The sequence below is a fragment of the Ipomoea nil genome, unplaced genomic scaffold (assembly GCF_001879475.1).
Source record: "Ipomoea nil cultivar Tokyo-kokei standard unplaced genomic scaffold, Asagao_1.1 scaffold1576, whole genome shotgun sequence".
Taxonomy (NCBI): domain Eukaryota; kingdom Viridiplantae; phylum Streptophyta; class Magnoliopsida; order Solanales; family Convolvulaceae; genus Ipomoea; species Ipomoea nil.
In genome coordinates, this window is record NW_017618004.1 from 5,080,161 (window position 1) to 5,096,983 (window position 16,823).

General features: G+C 32.7%; 1 protein-coding gene across 1 annotated transcript; it reads right to left on the reverse strand.

Annotated features, from left to right (window-relative positions):
* Positions 1–1,144: 1,144 nt before the first annotated feature.
* Positions 1,145–4,873, reverse strand: LOC109190703 (glycosyltransferase family protein 64 protein C5-like). The gene is made up of 4 exons (XM_019341265.1): positions 4,305–4,873; positions 3,885–4,004; positions 3,179–3,346; positions 1,145–3,086 (listed from the first exon to the last, which is right to left on the reverse strand). Exons 1-4 carry the CDS (start codon positions 4,596–4,598, stop codon positions 1,404–1,406), a joined length of 2,265 nt encoding a protein of 754 aa, XP_019196810.1. The 5' UTR covers positions 4,599–4,873; the 3' UTR covers positions 1,145–1,403.
* Positions 4,874–16,823: the final 11,950 nt, after the last annotated feature.

Consider the following 16,823-nt stretch of genomic DNA (forward strand, 5'->3'; position numbering starts at 1 on the left):
TCAGTCCGAGTTGTTCTAAATTGACTGATAGCCGATAGTGATTGCCTTCAGCGATCCGCTCGTGTATGTCGAACTGTTGTACGATGCGGTCAAGTGCGGATCACGTGCATATATTCCCTATCAATATCTATTTTAAATATCTCCACACTCTTCTATTGAAGATTAAGATATTAAAATAAAGAATAAGAGATTTGTACCCGCATGGTTTTACATTGATATTTGGAGTTGAATATACATACTCTTATATATATTGTGTCTATAATTTTTATTCCCCAGACTTGAATTAAAACGTTAAAAGTAGAAATTGACAATATCAACAATTTTACAATATCTTTAATACTATATGTAAAGATATCGTATTTCACTTTTATTTCAAAGAATAAGGGTCAAATAGGCCATCGAACTGCACACGATAAAATAATTAGGCCACTGAACCTAAAAAATTAACAATTAGGTCCCTAAACTAATCAATTTCAAATAATTCTTTCAATTTGAAGGTTTCCAACAGGTCAACAGGTCATCTCCCAAATTAAGTATTTTTTAAAAAATAAATTTTAAAAATTAATTAATTTTAAATTAAACTTTAAAAAAAAAAAAAACTGAAATCCAGCCGGAGACTACCGTCTCCGGCTGGATTTCAGTTTTTTTTTTTTTTTTTTTTTTTTAAGTTTAATTTAAAATTAATTAAACTTCGTCTCCATGGCCGGAGACGAAGAAACTCTCCGGCAGTGGAGACGAAGAAGGTTTCGTTCTCCATGCCGGAGACAAAGAGTATCTTCGTCTCCGGCCATGGAGACGAAGAGTTTCTTCGTCTCCGGCCGGAACCAGTTTTTTTGTTTTTAAAGTTTAATTTAAAACTAATTAATTTTTAAAATTTAAATTTTAAAAAATAATTAATTTGGAAGGATGACCTGTTAACCGGTTGGAAACCTTCAAATTGAAAAAATTGTTTGAAATTGATTAGTTTAGGCCTTTAGGGACCTAATTGTTGATTTTTTTAATTTAGTGACCTAATTATTTTAACGGGTGCAGTTGGATGGCCTATTTGACCCTTATTCCTTATTTCAAAAACATAATATTTTTACGTACAACATTATAATATTTCTCGGAATATGCTATAAAAAGGAAAATAGAAGAGTGGGTGTTGGTGTTCTAGTATTGATTGACAACATAGGATGCCAAAGAACCTTAAATACATGTTTTTTTATCAAATTAAAGACAATGTACATTTTACATTTCCCACTCACTACAAGTCTACAACTACCTATTGTATTCACAACAGCAGGTAAAATGACAAACCAAAAAAACAGAAGAGCAAAACCTATACCAACATAAACCTTAACAGGAGTATTAATCAAGAGAAATGAAAAATTTTCGACCCGAATGTTAGAATTCTTTACCGGCTATACGTCCCAGCCATCAGTCCGGCTACCGAATACTGATTTCCGGTGTGTTATACTCCCATAAATCTCCGAAAATTTCTGCAGGCAGTTGCTTCTGACGCCATAGTGAGCCTGTGTGTTCCTGCTGATCGCGACGCCAGAAAGCTTTGATGTATCGACTGCCCACGCAGGCTTCACGTACTCGACCGTGGTGGAAGAGGTTGCGTTTGCGTACAAGTAGTTCAACAGCACGTCCTCGCAGTTAAATACCTCGTCCACGGCCTCCCTCCCGGGCTTGGCTGCCTCGCTCCAGTACCTCTCAAAAGCCAGGTGACTGTCAACGAAGGCTGCACCGGTCAGGATCACATTGTATCCGTTGTGTTTGCGGGCGTGTTTCTCAGCCCGGTACTTCAACGGGGCCCCATTGGCAAGTCGGGGGTAGAACCCTACGATCCGGTCGGGATGCTCACGCCACACCTTGAACCCCCGTTCCACATCATCACAACTCATCATAATGTCGTCGTCGAGCTCGAGAACACCTCGAGTCTTGATCAACGGGTCCACCTTGAACCGATTGTTGAGCGAGTTCTTTTCCTCCACTCTTACTCTCACGGGCACAGCCGAGTCGAATTCGCTCAACTCGGGAGGTGTCCCCTTGTTCCACACTACGACAATCTCACGGACCGAAGAACATCTCGAGTAATGCTTAATGTACATCTTCAAATTCCACATCCGAGCATCATAGGTCATTGTTAGTAAAGTGAATTGAGAGTACTGACCGATCAACGGATATGGTTCCTGAGCACCGTTGCCTCCATAGATGTAATTAACTCCCAAACACATTAGTACAGCTGCCACTACAAATGTACAAGCGATAACTAACCTCCCGGTACAGCTGTTCGATTTTGTTATGGCACGGAGAGACAAACTGGCACGGTTCAACCGACTGCAAAACAGTCTCAGATTTGAAGATAACGAGTTTGGCTTTTCCCAAGTCAATAAAACATCGCTTCTCTTTCCCACATTGTGGGGGCACCAACTTAAGGGCACAATAGATTTCACAGCCCCGAGGAGCATTCCCAACAGCATAACAAGTGCAGCAACGCCAATAATCGCGGTGCATCCCAGAACAAACCGACGGTTTACGTCTCCCGAAGGCACACGATCGCCATCCATAACAGCAATCCACTCTCCCGTGCTCAGTTGCTGAGCATCGAGGTGATGGCTTCGAGCACCGTTCCAGGCATTCTGTCCCTTAAGAGACTCCTTGATGCCCAACGAAACCTCGGTTTCTTTAAACTCGTGAGTTGTAAGAGCCTCTATCTTGAAAAGGCGCACTCGCCGTCCATATGTGCTACCACAGTCTTGACCAGCACGATAAATGTTCCCATTATACACAAATGGTCTACCGCCATTTCGAGCTCCCATGCTTTTATCGGTGTTATAAATGGGGTTCTTCTTATGTGGCTTCCAAGGACCAAGCGGAGTGGTACTATACCAGATCTCCAATTGTCCGTTCTTTTGCGTGCCAATACCACTGTGATCTGAACCAAAAAGCCAGTACTTCCCATCGTGTGGAATCACAAAAGAATCTACCAACGGCTTCTTGATTATCACCCTCTCCAGTGTCCACTCGGTGGGAAAATTTACAGCCCGGTATACACGAAGGTCCCCTTTTGCACTCCCCTCAGGCATCATATATGTCTGCAAAAAACAATACAATAGAATCAACGATGCAATCAAAAGTAGACTTTGTCACTTTGATTCAGAGTCACATAATCGAATTCATATCTTACATTCCCGTTGTAGTCGAAGACATATGGATAAGAGAGATGCCAATCTTCATCCAAAGCAATGCCCAACTGTTCCCATGTCGCTCCCTTATCAGTACTTCTAGCAACACCAATATCCCCTTGCATCGTGATCGCATTCTTCGTTTCAAAGAACAGGAAAAGATCGTCTCCCTGGAAACGTTCGAACAAAAATCAGACACTACATCCTAAGTCACTAAAGTTTTCAAATTTCGAACATAAAAACTATAATCAGATGCGCTTCTGATGTATAGGCAATACTATAGCACGGTGAAACGAACGCTAGGAAAGAGCCAAGGCAATATCTTTAAGAAATGAACTAATCTACCTTTTCCCTTCCTATTTAATACCACTTGCCATAAACTAAAAGCTCTCTAGTTATGTTTACCAACTGGATACGTTAATTACAAATCCCCTGACCTCATCTGTCGATTTAATAATGCAGATACCAAAAACAGAATATTAGTAAACTTGCTCACGAATCCCTCCATGATGCGTCCTTACATTATTAATACTCGCTGCCTAATTATGTATTGCCCAACTTGAATATATGAATAGCAGAACAGTTAACAATTTAACATCATCCTGACTAAGCATAATCCAAATCACTGCACAATTTTATATAAACCATACTATATTTAAGCTTTAAAACAAGTGATTGGAATTACCAAATAAGGCGAGAAAAAATTACCTTAACATAAAGAAATGGATCAGCAACAAAATTACTGGGAACAGCCTGAGAAGCAGAAGCACATGTCACAACTGGGTTGGCAACTGGCCATGCTGCAGCCTTAGGCCTCTCTTCATTCATCTGCAAATCCATTTCCACCACACTCAGAAGTCAACAACAACATAAATTCCAACAAAACTCAAAAAAAAACCTTAAACCATCAAAGGGGGAATCAACCCACAAATCACCATGGTTTAGCAAAGTCAATAATTCCCAGAAATTATAAATTGAGCAAACTGCAATGTGAAGTATAAATCAGGGAATCTAAAACAGTGTGAAAGTTCAAACTGAAGAAGAATGAAATCTGGGAATTATCAAAAATGAAACCTTTGACTGAAAACAAGCGAAACAAAGAAGAAAATTTCAGAATGCGGAGCTTACATCTTCAATGGGTTTGAGAGAGAAAGGAGAGTCGCCATAGAAAACACCGATGGCCCATGATCCCTCATTATCCTCGTGGCAGCCGGAGGTGGAGGCATGGACGTTAGGTGTGAGTAGGAGGCAAGCATAGAGGCCCGCAATTGAGCCCAACAGCACAAACGAGAAAAAGAAGAAAGCCAAAGGGGATGGGAGAGCTCGAGAATCGCTGTTATTGTTACTGCTGCTGCCGCTTTTATTTCTCCACCCGCCGGCGCCGCCGTGGGCGGAGGATGTCGGAATTGGGTTAGAACCCATTACCCAGAAAATGATGGGATGTCGGAGGGGAAATGGAATGGAAGACAATTTTCGCCGGAAAAAAAAAAGTCTCTCACCGGTTGTGCTGAGTTGGAGGTGAGTTTGCAGAAAGCATTATATGAATTATACATGTGTCCACCTCCCGACCTCTATATACATATAACATATCTGCTCCTAAGAAAGAAATGAGATTAGTCAAGACAAAGACGAAGACGAGAGAAGTCGTAGTGGGTAGGGGGTTTTAGAGAAGATTCCGCGATGGAAGTAGACTTGCAATGCTTTGTTTGTTACTCCTTTGATTTTGAAACTTCCTATGTAAATTGTCTTTTTGCATTTCCAATTCGTTTGTTTCAATGTTTTGCCCATATATGTTCACACTCTCACCAACAGAGTATCTGAGATAATGTAAATTATAGTAATTCAGTATACAAAGTCAGTGTGACTAAAATTCTTACATTGTTGTTGTCAAGTTTTGAACATTTGTCGAGTTTATCGCACCTAATCTTTTTAATGCGGACTATTTACTGAAGTGTATACCATCAATTAGTAACTACATGTTCCTTTCGTTACCCAACAAAAATAAAATATCTATTACTATAATATTATAATATTTTCAATTTGATACTCGGCTATCAATTTATTTATCACTTATATAAAATTTTCTCAATTTAGTACTCTGTATAACATATGACTAAACTGAATAAGTTAGCATAATGAAAATACCATTTTGGATGGATTGACTACTATACGTTGAAATTTATGGTATAGTAAATGGAATGTTTTGATATTAATTAACATACAAGTAATTAATAAATGCCTAGAATGTGACATTAATTTATTACAAACTAAGTCTTTTGATAATAAAAAAACTAGTCTAAATTTTCTTTCTTTTTTTACTTATATATCATGAATCTTAAAAAGTATGAAGTCTTAAATGTCACAACGTATTATATAGTATTTAATAAAGTTATATCTTTTAAAATTTAAAAAATAAACATTTCTGTAAAATAAAAAGTAATTATTACATAAGTTCCATTTGCAGTATTCAATTAACAAAATCTTATCAATACTTTCAATATTTAAAATTCAAAATTTTAAAAATACGCATTTCAGAAGTAACATCACACATACACACATCTCACAATTTGATGAAGATGAAGCACAAAGTTAAGTATTAAAATCTATATTATGTGTTTGAGAATACTTCCTTAGACTTAATATTGTGTGCCAATTAAATTGAATGAAGAGAATGCAAAATAATTTTAATATATTAATTTATTACAAGTTAATATTATCAAATCTCTAGTGGGCAGCTTTTGTTGGCTAGGTAGGCCATGTTGTCATTGCATATTCCACTATGACTAGGCTGTAGACACCCTGTGTTATTCTAGAAAACCATTCAGATCATTCTTTATTCATTCTCTAAATTACATTATTAAAATAATTTATTTCAATGTTAAAAATATTAGATTATATGTGTTTTAATACACAACTTCATAAATCATAATTTTCTCAACCAATCAATATATCACACACTAAGACATCAAGTTCAATCATCAACTTTTTTTGGTGATATATCGGGTGTATTATAGTGGTTGAAAAAATTATTAGGCACTTATCCGGCGTTCGGGGACTTAGGTGGCGATTAATCGGTGCTTAGGTGTTTGGTGTATTTTTTTATTATTTTTTATTTTTTTATAAATTTGTTTAAAATTTTTTAATTTTTTAAAATTTGATAATTATAAATTATTTAATACTTTAATAGTTAATACTAAAATATTAAATATTAATTTAAAACATCTAGAATTTGAACAATTTATGATTATTTCGCTCAAAACGATATCACTGTGAATGAAATAAGCCATTTGAAAACGAAAAGAACAATAGCTAATCGGTCGGCTAGGCGACCTGGTCGATGTCTAGGAGGCCTAGGTGGCGCTTAGGTAGCCTAGTCAACCGCCTAGCCGGCCAGCCACCTAGACCACTGATTATGGTGATACGCTAGGTCATTGGCCAGCGCCTAGACGCCGATTAATCGGTGCTTAGGCGGGATTTTTACAACATTTTTAGATGAAACTTCTGATCCTTTTTGTGAATGGCTCAAACTGAAAATTAAATTTAAAATCATGTGGTTACCAAGACACTACTCGATCAATTATGTTAGATTCTCACATCATCAACTCGTTAAATATACTAAAAAGGAATTATATCGCATCAAATTTTATATAAAAGTTGGTGTGGATAGCAATCGAATGAAGATTATCCATTATATTGTGTTGTGAATTACCTTGGAGGCGAAGCTATTAATGTTGCGATATGAATTTTGAATGACTAAGAAACACAAGTCAAATTACACTTGCCATTAAGGTTGGACTTTGGGTTAATAATATAATATAATATAATATAATCCTTTGTGATTAAATATGTAGAAGATATCACATCTCCAATTGTCAATGGTCAGAATTGGATTGCCGAAGACATTGTCAACATTCAAAATTTATTTATTAAAAAAAAACGTTTAATACAACGTCTGCTGATTTCGATAATAATAATATTATAAAAAAAAAAAAAAAAACGGAGTAATAATAAAGTCTGCTAATGAAGATTCAGTGAATCCCATTGGCGGAGATATGAGCGTGGGGGGCACTCGCGACTGGCGAGTGGTTTTGTGAAGGTGGGCCCCGCAGGGGAGAGCACGTAGCCATCGGTTCACGTGCCGGCGTGCCGCGCTCCGCGGAGCAGGGCGGAGTGGGTTTGCCTTCAAATTTGGGCTAACGACTTTGAACATTCAATTTTCAAGCGCCGCCGCGGGAAGACTTTTTTTTTTTTTTTTTTGGCGTCTCGACTTGTTTGAGGTTGTTGTTTTCTTTCGAAACTTCCTTAATTCCATATTCATAATTACAATTATTCCAGTACTACTCATCAGTTTCTACAATTATTCCTCTGAACAACATTCTTTTTTTTATTGCGTGATTGATTAATCCTAAAAATATAAAACTATAGATTACGGAGTATTTACATTTTAGAGCATCAAATGATTTGAAGATTTTGGTGCGTTTTTAACCTTTTGTTAAATTTATTGCAATGTTAGTTGGAATAGGAAAAAATTTTAAAAGTATAAAAGTTCGAGTTATCATCAATTGACGTCCATATTAGTCAAACCCACGATTATATGTTTTTCCTAAAAATTGTGCAAAATCAAGTATTTAGCATAAAAACATTTAAGGGTGTTTGGTAAATAATTATTAGTTGTTAGTTGATTGGTTATCGGGTTTGACTAGATAGCATTAGCTGATTGTATACAAGTATTTGGTAAATGAGCTATTTGTTAGTTGTTAGTTGATTATTACATATAGAAAGAGTTACTTTGACCAGCTTTCTGAATTTTAGCATTTTAGAACAATAAGTTGTTACAAAAGCTAATTAATCAAACACTAATATTGATTGTTTAACCAAGTCAAACAATTAATAGTGTGATCAAATAAGTCAAAATTGACTAATAGGCTAATATTTGATCAAGCAGGGCCTTATTATTTCTCTCCTCTCCTCTAGGTTTCAAATCGTTGAGAAAAATTACCTATTGTGACGATGATCCTACAATACATAAAAGTCACCTATTACGGATTGTAGAAATTTCACATATAATGCGTATTTGCATAGTATTAAAATAAATGAGATATTTTGAAAGAAAAATATTAATCAATAAAGAGATTTGACCTCTTGAATTCTACTATAGCACATAGTACATACTTAACTACCTAAACTACTTCATCTTTAAGTATTTTTTTTTTTTGAAAACCATCTTTAAGTAATTTATATAATTATATCTATATTATTTACTTATATCTAAACATTTACTCTCTCTCTCTCTCTCTCCCTCTCTCTCTCTCTCTATATATATATATATATATATATATATATATAAGGGTTCTCTATATATAAGGGGTGAGATGGGATGCGAGAGGGGAGTAGCTGCCGGATACGGGTTCCGTCCATGGACATGGGGTGGTAGTTTGGTACATTCCAAATCTCATAGCTTAGCTTTTGGTAGTAGAATAAAAATTTGTTATGAATTTATGATTTATCATTATATGACATCTCTATATATGAAATCAAGCTATTATGTAATAGATTAAAGGTTTTGTATTATCTATTGATAAAAGTATAAATTCAAATTAAAAAATTTGAATGATATGAGCTACTTGATGTCTTGATCATTATCAAATTCCCTGTCCTTAGTCTTTACCATTCATATCCATTATATATATCTATTACTTTTGTGGTGAGTAAAAAATCTAATATTTACACACATACTTCGTATTGTCATAATACATAAACTATTCATATGTTTTATTAAAATTAATATGACACTTAACATCTTAATACATGACATTCACAAATTTGATATGTACTACTTTTGGTTATAAATAGAAAGAACTGAATTAAAAATTTTGAATAGTTAAATTGCATATTACTATAAATAAAAAAGTTAACAATATTTTTACAAATACAATAATTAGTTTACTTTCATTATTTATATAAAAAAAAATTGATACTATTTTTTTATTACATATTTTTACTATTTAACATTGTAAAATCTTAATGGTAAAAGGTGTCAATATAAGTGGAATGCCAGTTTTGGATATGAAATGACATGATATGATCCCCATTGTATAATTAAATATGCATTGCAGCTATATTTGTTGACATTAAATATGGAGGCCGGGAGAATGGGAGATAGATGGTCCTCTCCCTCATCACTATCCTCAACCTACTATACTATACTATTTCCTTGCTTGTTTGGTTTGAATGTTACCTAATTTATAAAACTCTACTTAACTTATTCAATCAAGTATCGAGTAGTCTCTTATTTAAGTAGTGGTTCACATCTTTTTCAATCCAACAAAAAAACAAAAAAAAAAAAACAATTTTTTTTTTTAAAAAAATTTGTATGTAATTTTAAAATTTTAAATTTAAAAATGAAATTAATCTCTTATTCATTTTTAAGATTAGTTTTTACATTAGTTTTTTTTTTTTTTTTTTCCGTTTGATTTAACTTCTATACCAATTTACCCGTAGTGGATGAGAAATATTACTTAATACTTGCTTCCAATTACATGGTAGATTTTGATTTCTGCCACAAACATTGGAATTTGAATTTGGGTAAGGTTCGTTGGGTACATAAGTGTATAGTTTGGTTTTGAGTCAATTTATATTCTTATGGACCTAGGGACAGGTTCGTGAATTCACGATATATACTATATAGTTCGACGAAGTCAACAAATATATATTATCCAAAAAAAAAAAAGATATTGTACTAATCCAAGGAAACTTATGCGGCTAAGTCACTCTTCTCTAAATATATAATTTACTACCCTCTAAATTTGTACTATTATTCGTCACTATAAAGCTTTTATTCAATGACTATATGCAATTTTGTGACATGATGTGTGCTAGAGGTTTCCTTCGTACAAGTGATTGGTAATGGTGTACCAATTTGGCAAGTGAACTTGTAGCAATAAATTAAAGCAATTTTACACACTTCTTATTTAATATCGTACAAATATTCTATTTAACTTGACATATACTATATTGAGTTACTTAAATAATCGATTCAATCCAATTTATTTCCATCCAACATTTAACTCCCTTATAACAATCCAACATAATTGTACCACTTTCTTCCTTTAAAACTTGCTATATTATCAAACATCATTTCCTACTATATACCAAGTACTTTTTTATCTTCATTTTTCTTTGTTCATCATGTGTTTGGGTTGATTCATAAGTTTCTTTATTTCATTCGTGAAAGCAACTATCATACCAAACTTCATTTTAAAGCATTACAAAAGTACACATTTTTTTCAAGTAAGAAAATCAAGTACTCTTAAATGTTGATGAACTATTATTGTTAGTTGTTACTAAAAAGTTTAATAATATAATTATCTAACATGAAAGACCTTGTGGTCAACAGAGTCAGTAGTACTAAAAAAAATCATGTAATATACGAAAACTATTGTATTCATCCGTACACATCAAATATTAGATTTGGAAAAGTAACACTAGAACAAATTTCTTTAAATTAAGATTTTTATTATTTATAATAGAAAACTTAAAGAAATTTTAAAAATTTTCGTCCACTTTTAAGTGATAAAAATGATAGTTAAAAAATGACTTTTTAACAATAATAAATTATATTCGTAAAGTTTTTAACTTTATTTGTTTAATATTAGAAAGTAAGGATATATTGGAAACATCACTTTCTTTAATTTAATTAATAATCAAGTTGAAATTAAAAAATCATCATCTAGAAATTAGATTTTTGATAATTATACTTTTAGGAAAAAGTAAAAATGATTTGTAAAATTTTTCTATTAGATATGCGTACAAATGGAGCTTTTGGAAAAGTCAAGGGGTGGCTAACTTACCCTTGTAAATGAGATAAAGATTCTTTTCTTGTAGTTATGTTCTTGAATATTGATTGATGTGATTGCTAAAATTCAGTTAATGTTTTGGATAAATTAGTTTGAGTATCTATACATTCCACTGGTTGAGCAAGATTTTTAATTTGAAATTTTTAGAAGTCTTTGTCAAACCACTTAGAGCATTTACAACAATATATTTTTGGGGAATTTTTACTGAGGAAAAACCAAAGAGGGGTTTTTAACAAATAGGAAGATAAGTTTTTTTTTTTTTTTTTTTTTTTGGGGGGGGGGGAGGGGGAAGGGTCCTGCAAATTACATAGTATGTTTTTTGTGGGGCCCGCTGGTTGACCAAAGTAACGCACAGGAGGTGCGGTCAGAGGAACTCTTCGCAATGCACACGCCATGTTACGTTGGGCGCGTTTAGAGACATATTTTTTAAAATGAAGTTTGTCATTTTTTTTTCCTTTCCTCTTTTTTTCTTAATGGCACTTTAAAAATTCTGCGAAATGCATAGCTGATGATGATGCTCCTAATAGGAAAAGAAGAAGTAAGGTGATCGCGAATTAACTACCACACTTATTTATTCCATCGGTATAACTTAATTATTGTTGGGATATATAGTCATTAAAAAGTAATTAGTGAATTTTTTTGCATTTTCTACTCTTTCATTAGCTTCCCATCATATCAGGTGGTGGAATAAATAAATTAATATAAAGTATAAACTGTAATAAATAATAGAAAGCCATATATATAATTGGGCGTTGGCCTATCCCTTGTCCCCCTATTGGCATTGTATATATCATATCAGCATCCTAAGCATAACTAATTCAACACATTGTTTCTTCTTAACAATCATCGTTTTTAATTTTTGGCATCATTGTTTTCTTTATTGTATTTTGTATCATTGGAATGCATAATGAATAATTGAATATGGATGATTTTTATGATAAGACCACGAAGATGATGATGCTGTAAAAAAATCGATAAAGCGGGTGTGTCAAGTACAAAGACGAATTAAAGAAAAAAATTGAGAAATATGTGCTAGTGAATCAGTAGATGATCTAAATATTGCACGCATAAAAGTCTAATACCTATATTGAGGTTTGAAATCTTCACTCTGTAATTAGCAGTCGTATAAATTATTATACTTATTCGTCCTTTCAACCACTAGTCTATACTTCAAGAGTAGGTATGCATATATATAAACTAAATAAAACGTCGTAAACTCATTTATTATATTTACTAAGACACGAAATCATAATAATAATAATAATAAAATACTAAAACTAATATACCTAAACAAACGTATGATAATACATTTATTAGTTTGGTGTATTTAAATTTTTTGTTAAACTAGTGGAACGAACTCCCCTCACATAAGTATGAATCAACTAATTCCAAGTGTTTGGGCAAAGACAATAGACATTGTAATTCATGTCAAAATTATGAGTTCCTTTGAAATGATTTTAATTTTACACGACATTTTTTTTTATTGATTAATGGCTTAATCAAAAGATTAAACAACTAACTAATAAAATGTAGAGAACTTTCTTACGTAAAATATTTTAAATGAATTTTTAATTAATTTGAAATTAACTGAAAGAATGAATAGAACATCTCTAAGTACAATTTAGGGAGTGCCCTTTTATTTTCCATTAATTAACAACTAACAAGAATATAAAATAAGTTATTATATTAGGGGTTTTAGGTAGAATACCATATGGTCCATATGGTATTATTTTAGTGGGTTGAGTGTAAAGAGGGTATCATTGGGCTAAAATGCAAGTACTTGGGCAAATAATATTGGTGGCGTGAATGTAATGGCATTGTACAATTAAATATTCAAATGATGACCCAATTGCCTCCCTAACCAATCCCATTCCAATGCTTCATTATGAGTGTGAGTTATTGCAAATCAATCCATGAATTTAGTACTTTGCAAGCAATTACATATAAAAGGGTTTATTTAGTGCATATTTCGTGATTGCAAAATTTTCTCGTCACCCAGAAACAAGTCATGCAATTATAATAACAAATTTTATAGTCTTATACTCCATACTAATAGTGAAATATAATTTATAAGATAAAAAATATTTTTTAAAAAAATTCTTACAATAATAAACATATAGATGTATAATTTTGGGATGATGGCATTCCATTTTGGCCCAATAATTGCTTAGTTTTAACGCAAATTATTCAGTCGATTCGGGTCCAAATGTTCACAATTTACCTTTTAAAATATATTACGAACACACAATATTAATATATATGTAATTGATTACCTTGTTTTGTATTCATAAATTTCTTTTAAATACTGCAGTCACACAATATTAACATATTAGGATTTGATGACCATATATTGTATTCACAAATTCCATTCTACAATTGTTACGTATGTTAACTTAGAAACACAATTTATATTTTAAAAGTTCACAATTCCAATATTAAAAATACACAATTTATACGCCGTTTATGACCCTGGTCCACTTTGCAAAAATACAAAAATGCATTGGAAAAGACATCATCAGAACAAAAGTGTACATTTACAAAGAAGGAAAGTCACATGTCGGATTAACTATTAAGTTTTTGTTTTTTGTTTTTTGTTTTTTTTTGTTTTTTTTTTTTTTTTTGTTTCTAAGGATTCTTAATTGGCGTGCAAAGAAATGATATTTTGGCTATTTAACTATTCCTATTTTCTTTAGAAATTAGAAACATTATTAAACAGAGCTTATAGCTTATTAATAACTTAAAATAAGATATAAGTTCTTAAATAAGCTCTGCCAAACAGAACCATGTGTGGGATAAAGAAGGTGGGAATAGTTAAACTCGTAGCTTAAAATAAGAGCTTATTTTTGAACGTTACCTTAGATAGCGTTTCAAAATAAACTAGTAGCTTCCTAACTTTTTTTTTTTTTCATCTTTATCCTTATTATTTTAAAAAAAAATGACATCCTTTATCTTTCCCAATTAAATTTTTTTCTCATCTCCTTTCTCCGCAACTTTCACCGCAATTATAATTATAATTAATATAATAATAATAATAATAATTATTATTATTATTATTATTATTATGAGATGAAAGAGATTCGCAACAATACTGCTACTTCATTATGGGATGCTAGATCATGATTATGCTAATAATTTTATTTCAAAATGTCATTTTTTTAAAGACAAAATGTCAACTTTTAATAGAGTTAATTCCACCAGAGGTCCCTTGTCTTTGGTGGCAATTCCAAATTTAGTCTCAGACTATTTTTTTTTTGTCATTTTACATCTCATGCTATCGTTTTTTGGACACTTTTGGTCCATCTTATGATTTTTTCTATTTTTAGTAACAACTCTTCAGTTTTCAGTTCCTACCTTATAGCTTTTCAGCTTTCAACTCCTTTTAAACTTTTAGCTACCTTTTCAGCTAGATTTGTCAAACATAGCCATGCTCCTACTTTCATTTTCATTAAGTCAACAAATCAATTTTAAACACTAATGACATGTTTGGTTCGCGGAATAGGTGTGGAATGGAATAGCATTTCCAATAGGTCTATTCCTTTGTTTGGTAAAAACATCTATTCCCAGGAACATTGTCTGTTCCTGAGAATGACATATTCCCCTTGCAAGGGGAATAGAGATTCCTAGAGGCCCCCTGGTATTAGGCTATTCATGAGTTCTTAGGAATAGCCTAAAGTTGTTATTTCTTATTTTATCTCTCAATTAAATTTATTTTCTATTTCACCACCGCCGCCGCCGCCACCACCACCGCTACCACAGCTACCAACACTACCACCATAGCCACCACCACCACCACATATTTTTATAAGGGTATTTATGTCTTTTAAAACATATTCCATTTCTATTCCTTAAACCGACCAAACACTGTAATATAAATCCTAAAATCTATTCCTTCCGCGAACCAAACAATAGAATACAATTCATATTCTATTGCTTGCCTATTCCATTCCTTATGTAAAGCATTCCTATTACCTCAACATTTATTTCGTGAACCAAACGTGCTGTAAGGTAAATCACGTGAATTTAAAATATTGACACATGGATTATTATTTTTGACTCTCTTCATATCTCATAATTACATTAGACTTTAAGTAATTAAAATTCAGCATGAGAGGGGTTGTGATTGTTCAATGATTCATCACATAGTCTTGAAAAGATTTTACATAAAAATTGATTTGGCCCCCTTGTGTGCAGAGAGTTGTGCATAGTACTTACATTTCTAAGTTATCTTGTTCAGATTTTTTTTTTAAAAAAAAAAAAATTCAAATATTGTTAAACTTAATTATAAAAGTTTTCCAACGCTTGTTTCATTTGCAATGTACAAATTGAAACCTTAAAAACTTAGGGTGTATTTGGTTCGCACATGTGCAAATCAGAATCAGAATGAAAATCAAATACTTTATAATGGTAATAAATTTTGGTGAAAGTATGCAAATTGTATGTGTGGTGTGAATTTAAAAAAGAATCATTTGGTAGGACGAAATTTCGTTATGCTTATGGCATCCTCAATAGTAGTGGTTTTTGAGATGTCAATTACGTTAGAGAGGAGGGAGAGAAGAAGGAAAAATAAAAAAAATAAAAAAATCTGACGCATTGCAGAAACGAAGAAGAAGAAGCAAGCCTCTCGATGCGCCAGTCGGCGCGTGCACTGCAGCACCCGACTGGGCAATGTCTGTGCGCAAAACGCACAAGAGTAGTTCTACATGTACTCCCAATTCATACTCCCATTTTGTACTCCCTATGATTTGACATGCTTTGATTGCTCAATTTTATAGGGGCCATGATGTTTATCCATTTCTTTGTTTCATCCTTCAATCAAATTTAGACACAAGTGAAAGTAAAAGTTCGGAGTAAAGTTTTGAAAGTACATCAAGTATTTTTCAACGCACAAAAACTAAGCACCTCTTTTTTATTTTTCTCTCTCCTACGAATCCCACAAAAAATACCCATTGCATGACATTCCTAAATTTCTCTCTCATCCCTCACTTCTTCACATCACCAATGAATTCACTAATGTGGATGCTCTTAAAAGACAAACAAGATAAAAGAAAGTGCTATTACAATTTACAAGGATAAAAAACTCAGAGTCATGATTCATGACGCATTGGTAATTATTGTAATGTAAGACTTTTACAAATTGATATTTTGGATTGTTTGGATTCCGGATTTTATTTGAGTGGAGATAGAGAAAGACAGGTCATGTGTTATGTACTTGCGTACCGTGTACGTGTGTAACAGTTTTTTTTTTTAAACACGTGTGTAACAGTTAAACATTTAGAAATGAAAGAGACACTTTAGCCCCAAATAATGGTTTGTCCTAGTCTATTTGACACTTATTCCTTTTATTTTTAATAGACATGAATAGAATTATTCAAAATTTTAATTATAGTGTTTGATGTATATAGTAATTGAAAGGAAATAAGTACTAAGTAGTATAAAAATCAAAATGCTTATGTGATTGTAATTTCTATGGAAAGATGTCCGATTATTTGGAAGGTAATTTGGATTTTTCCTTGAGTGAATACCGCCCCCACTATAAGGGAGCAACTTGGTGCCAGTGGACTACAATGTATTTCTTACGGCAATCTGACCACAAACCTGTATTCCTATGTATTATGAAATTGCAATTCCTCAAATTTGAGGAATTATAATTCTATAGAATTGCAATTTATCCCAACTAAATTCTGGAAGTTTTCACTTCTTGAAATTTAGTGGAAAGGAAATTCCTCCCTACTAAACATGCCATTCTTTCTTGAATAACTTAGACTTTCTAACTTTGTCAAATTATATCTTG

Bases quoted from the DNA above. Each gene is read 5' to 3' on its own strand.
- LOC109190703 (XM_019341265.1), bottom strand. From the start codon at position 4,598: ATGGGTTCTAACCCAATTCCGACATCCTCCGCCCACGGCGGCGCCGGC. The intron at 4,005-4,304 runs GTAAGCTCCGCA...ATGGATTTGCAG, and splicing joins CTCTCAAACCCATTGAAGAT to ATGAATGAAGAGAGGCCTAA. The intron at 3,347-3,884 runs GTAATTTTTTCT...GAACGTTTCCAG, and splicing joins ATCCATTTCTTTATGTTAAG to GGAGACGATCTTTTCCTGTT.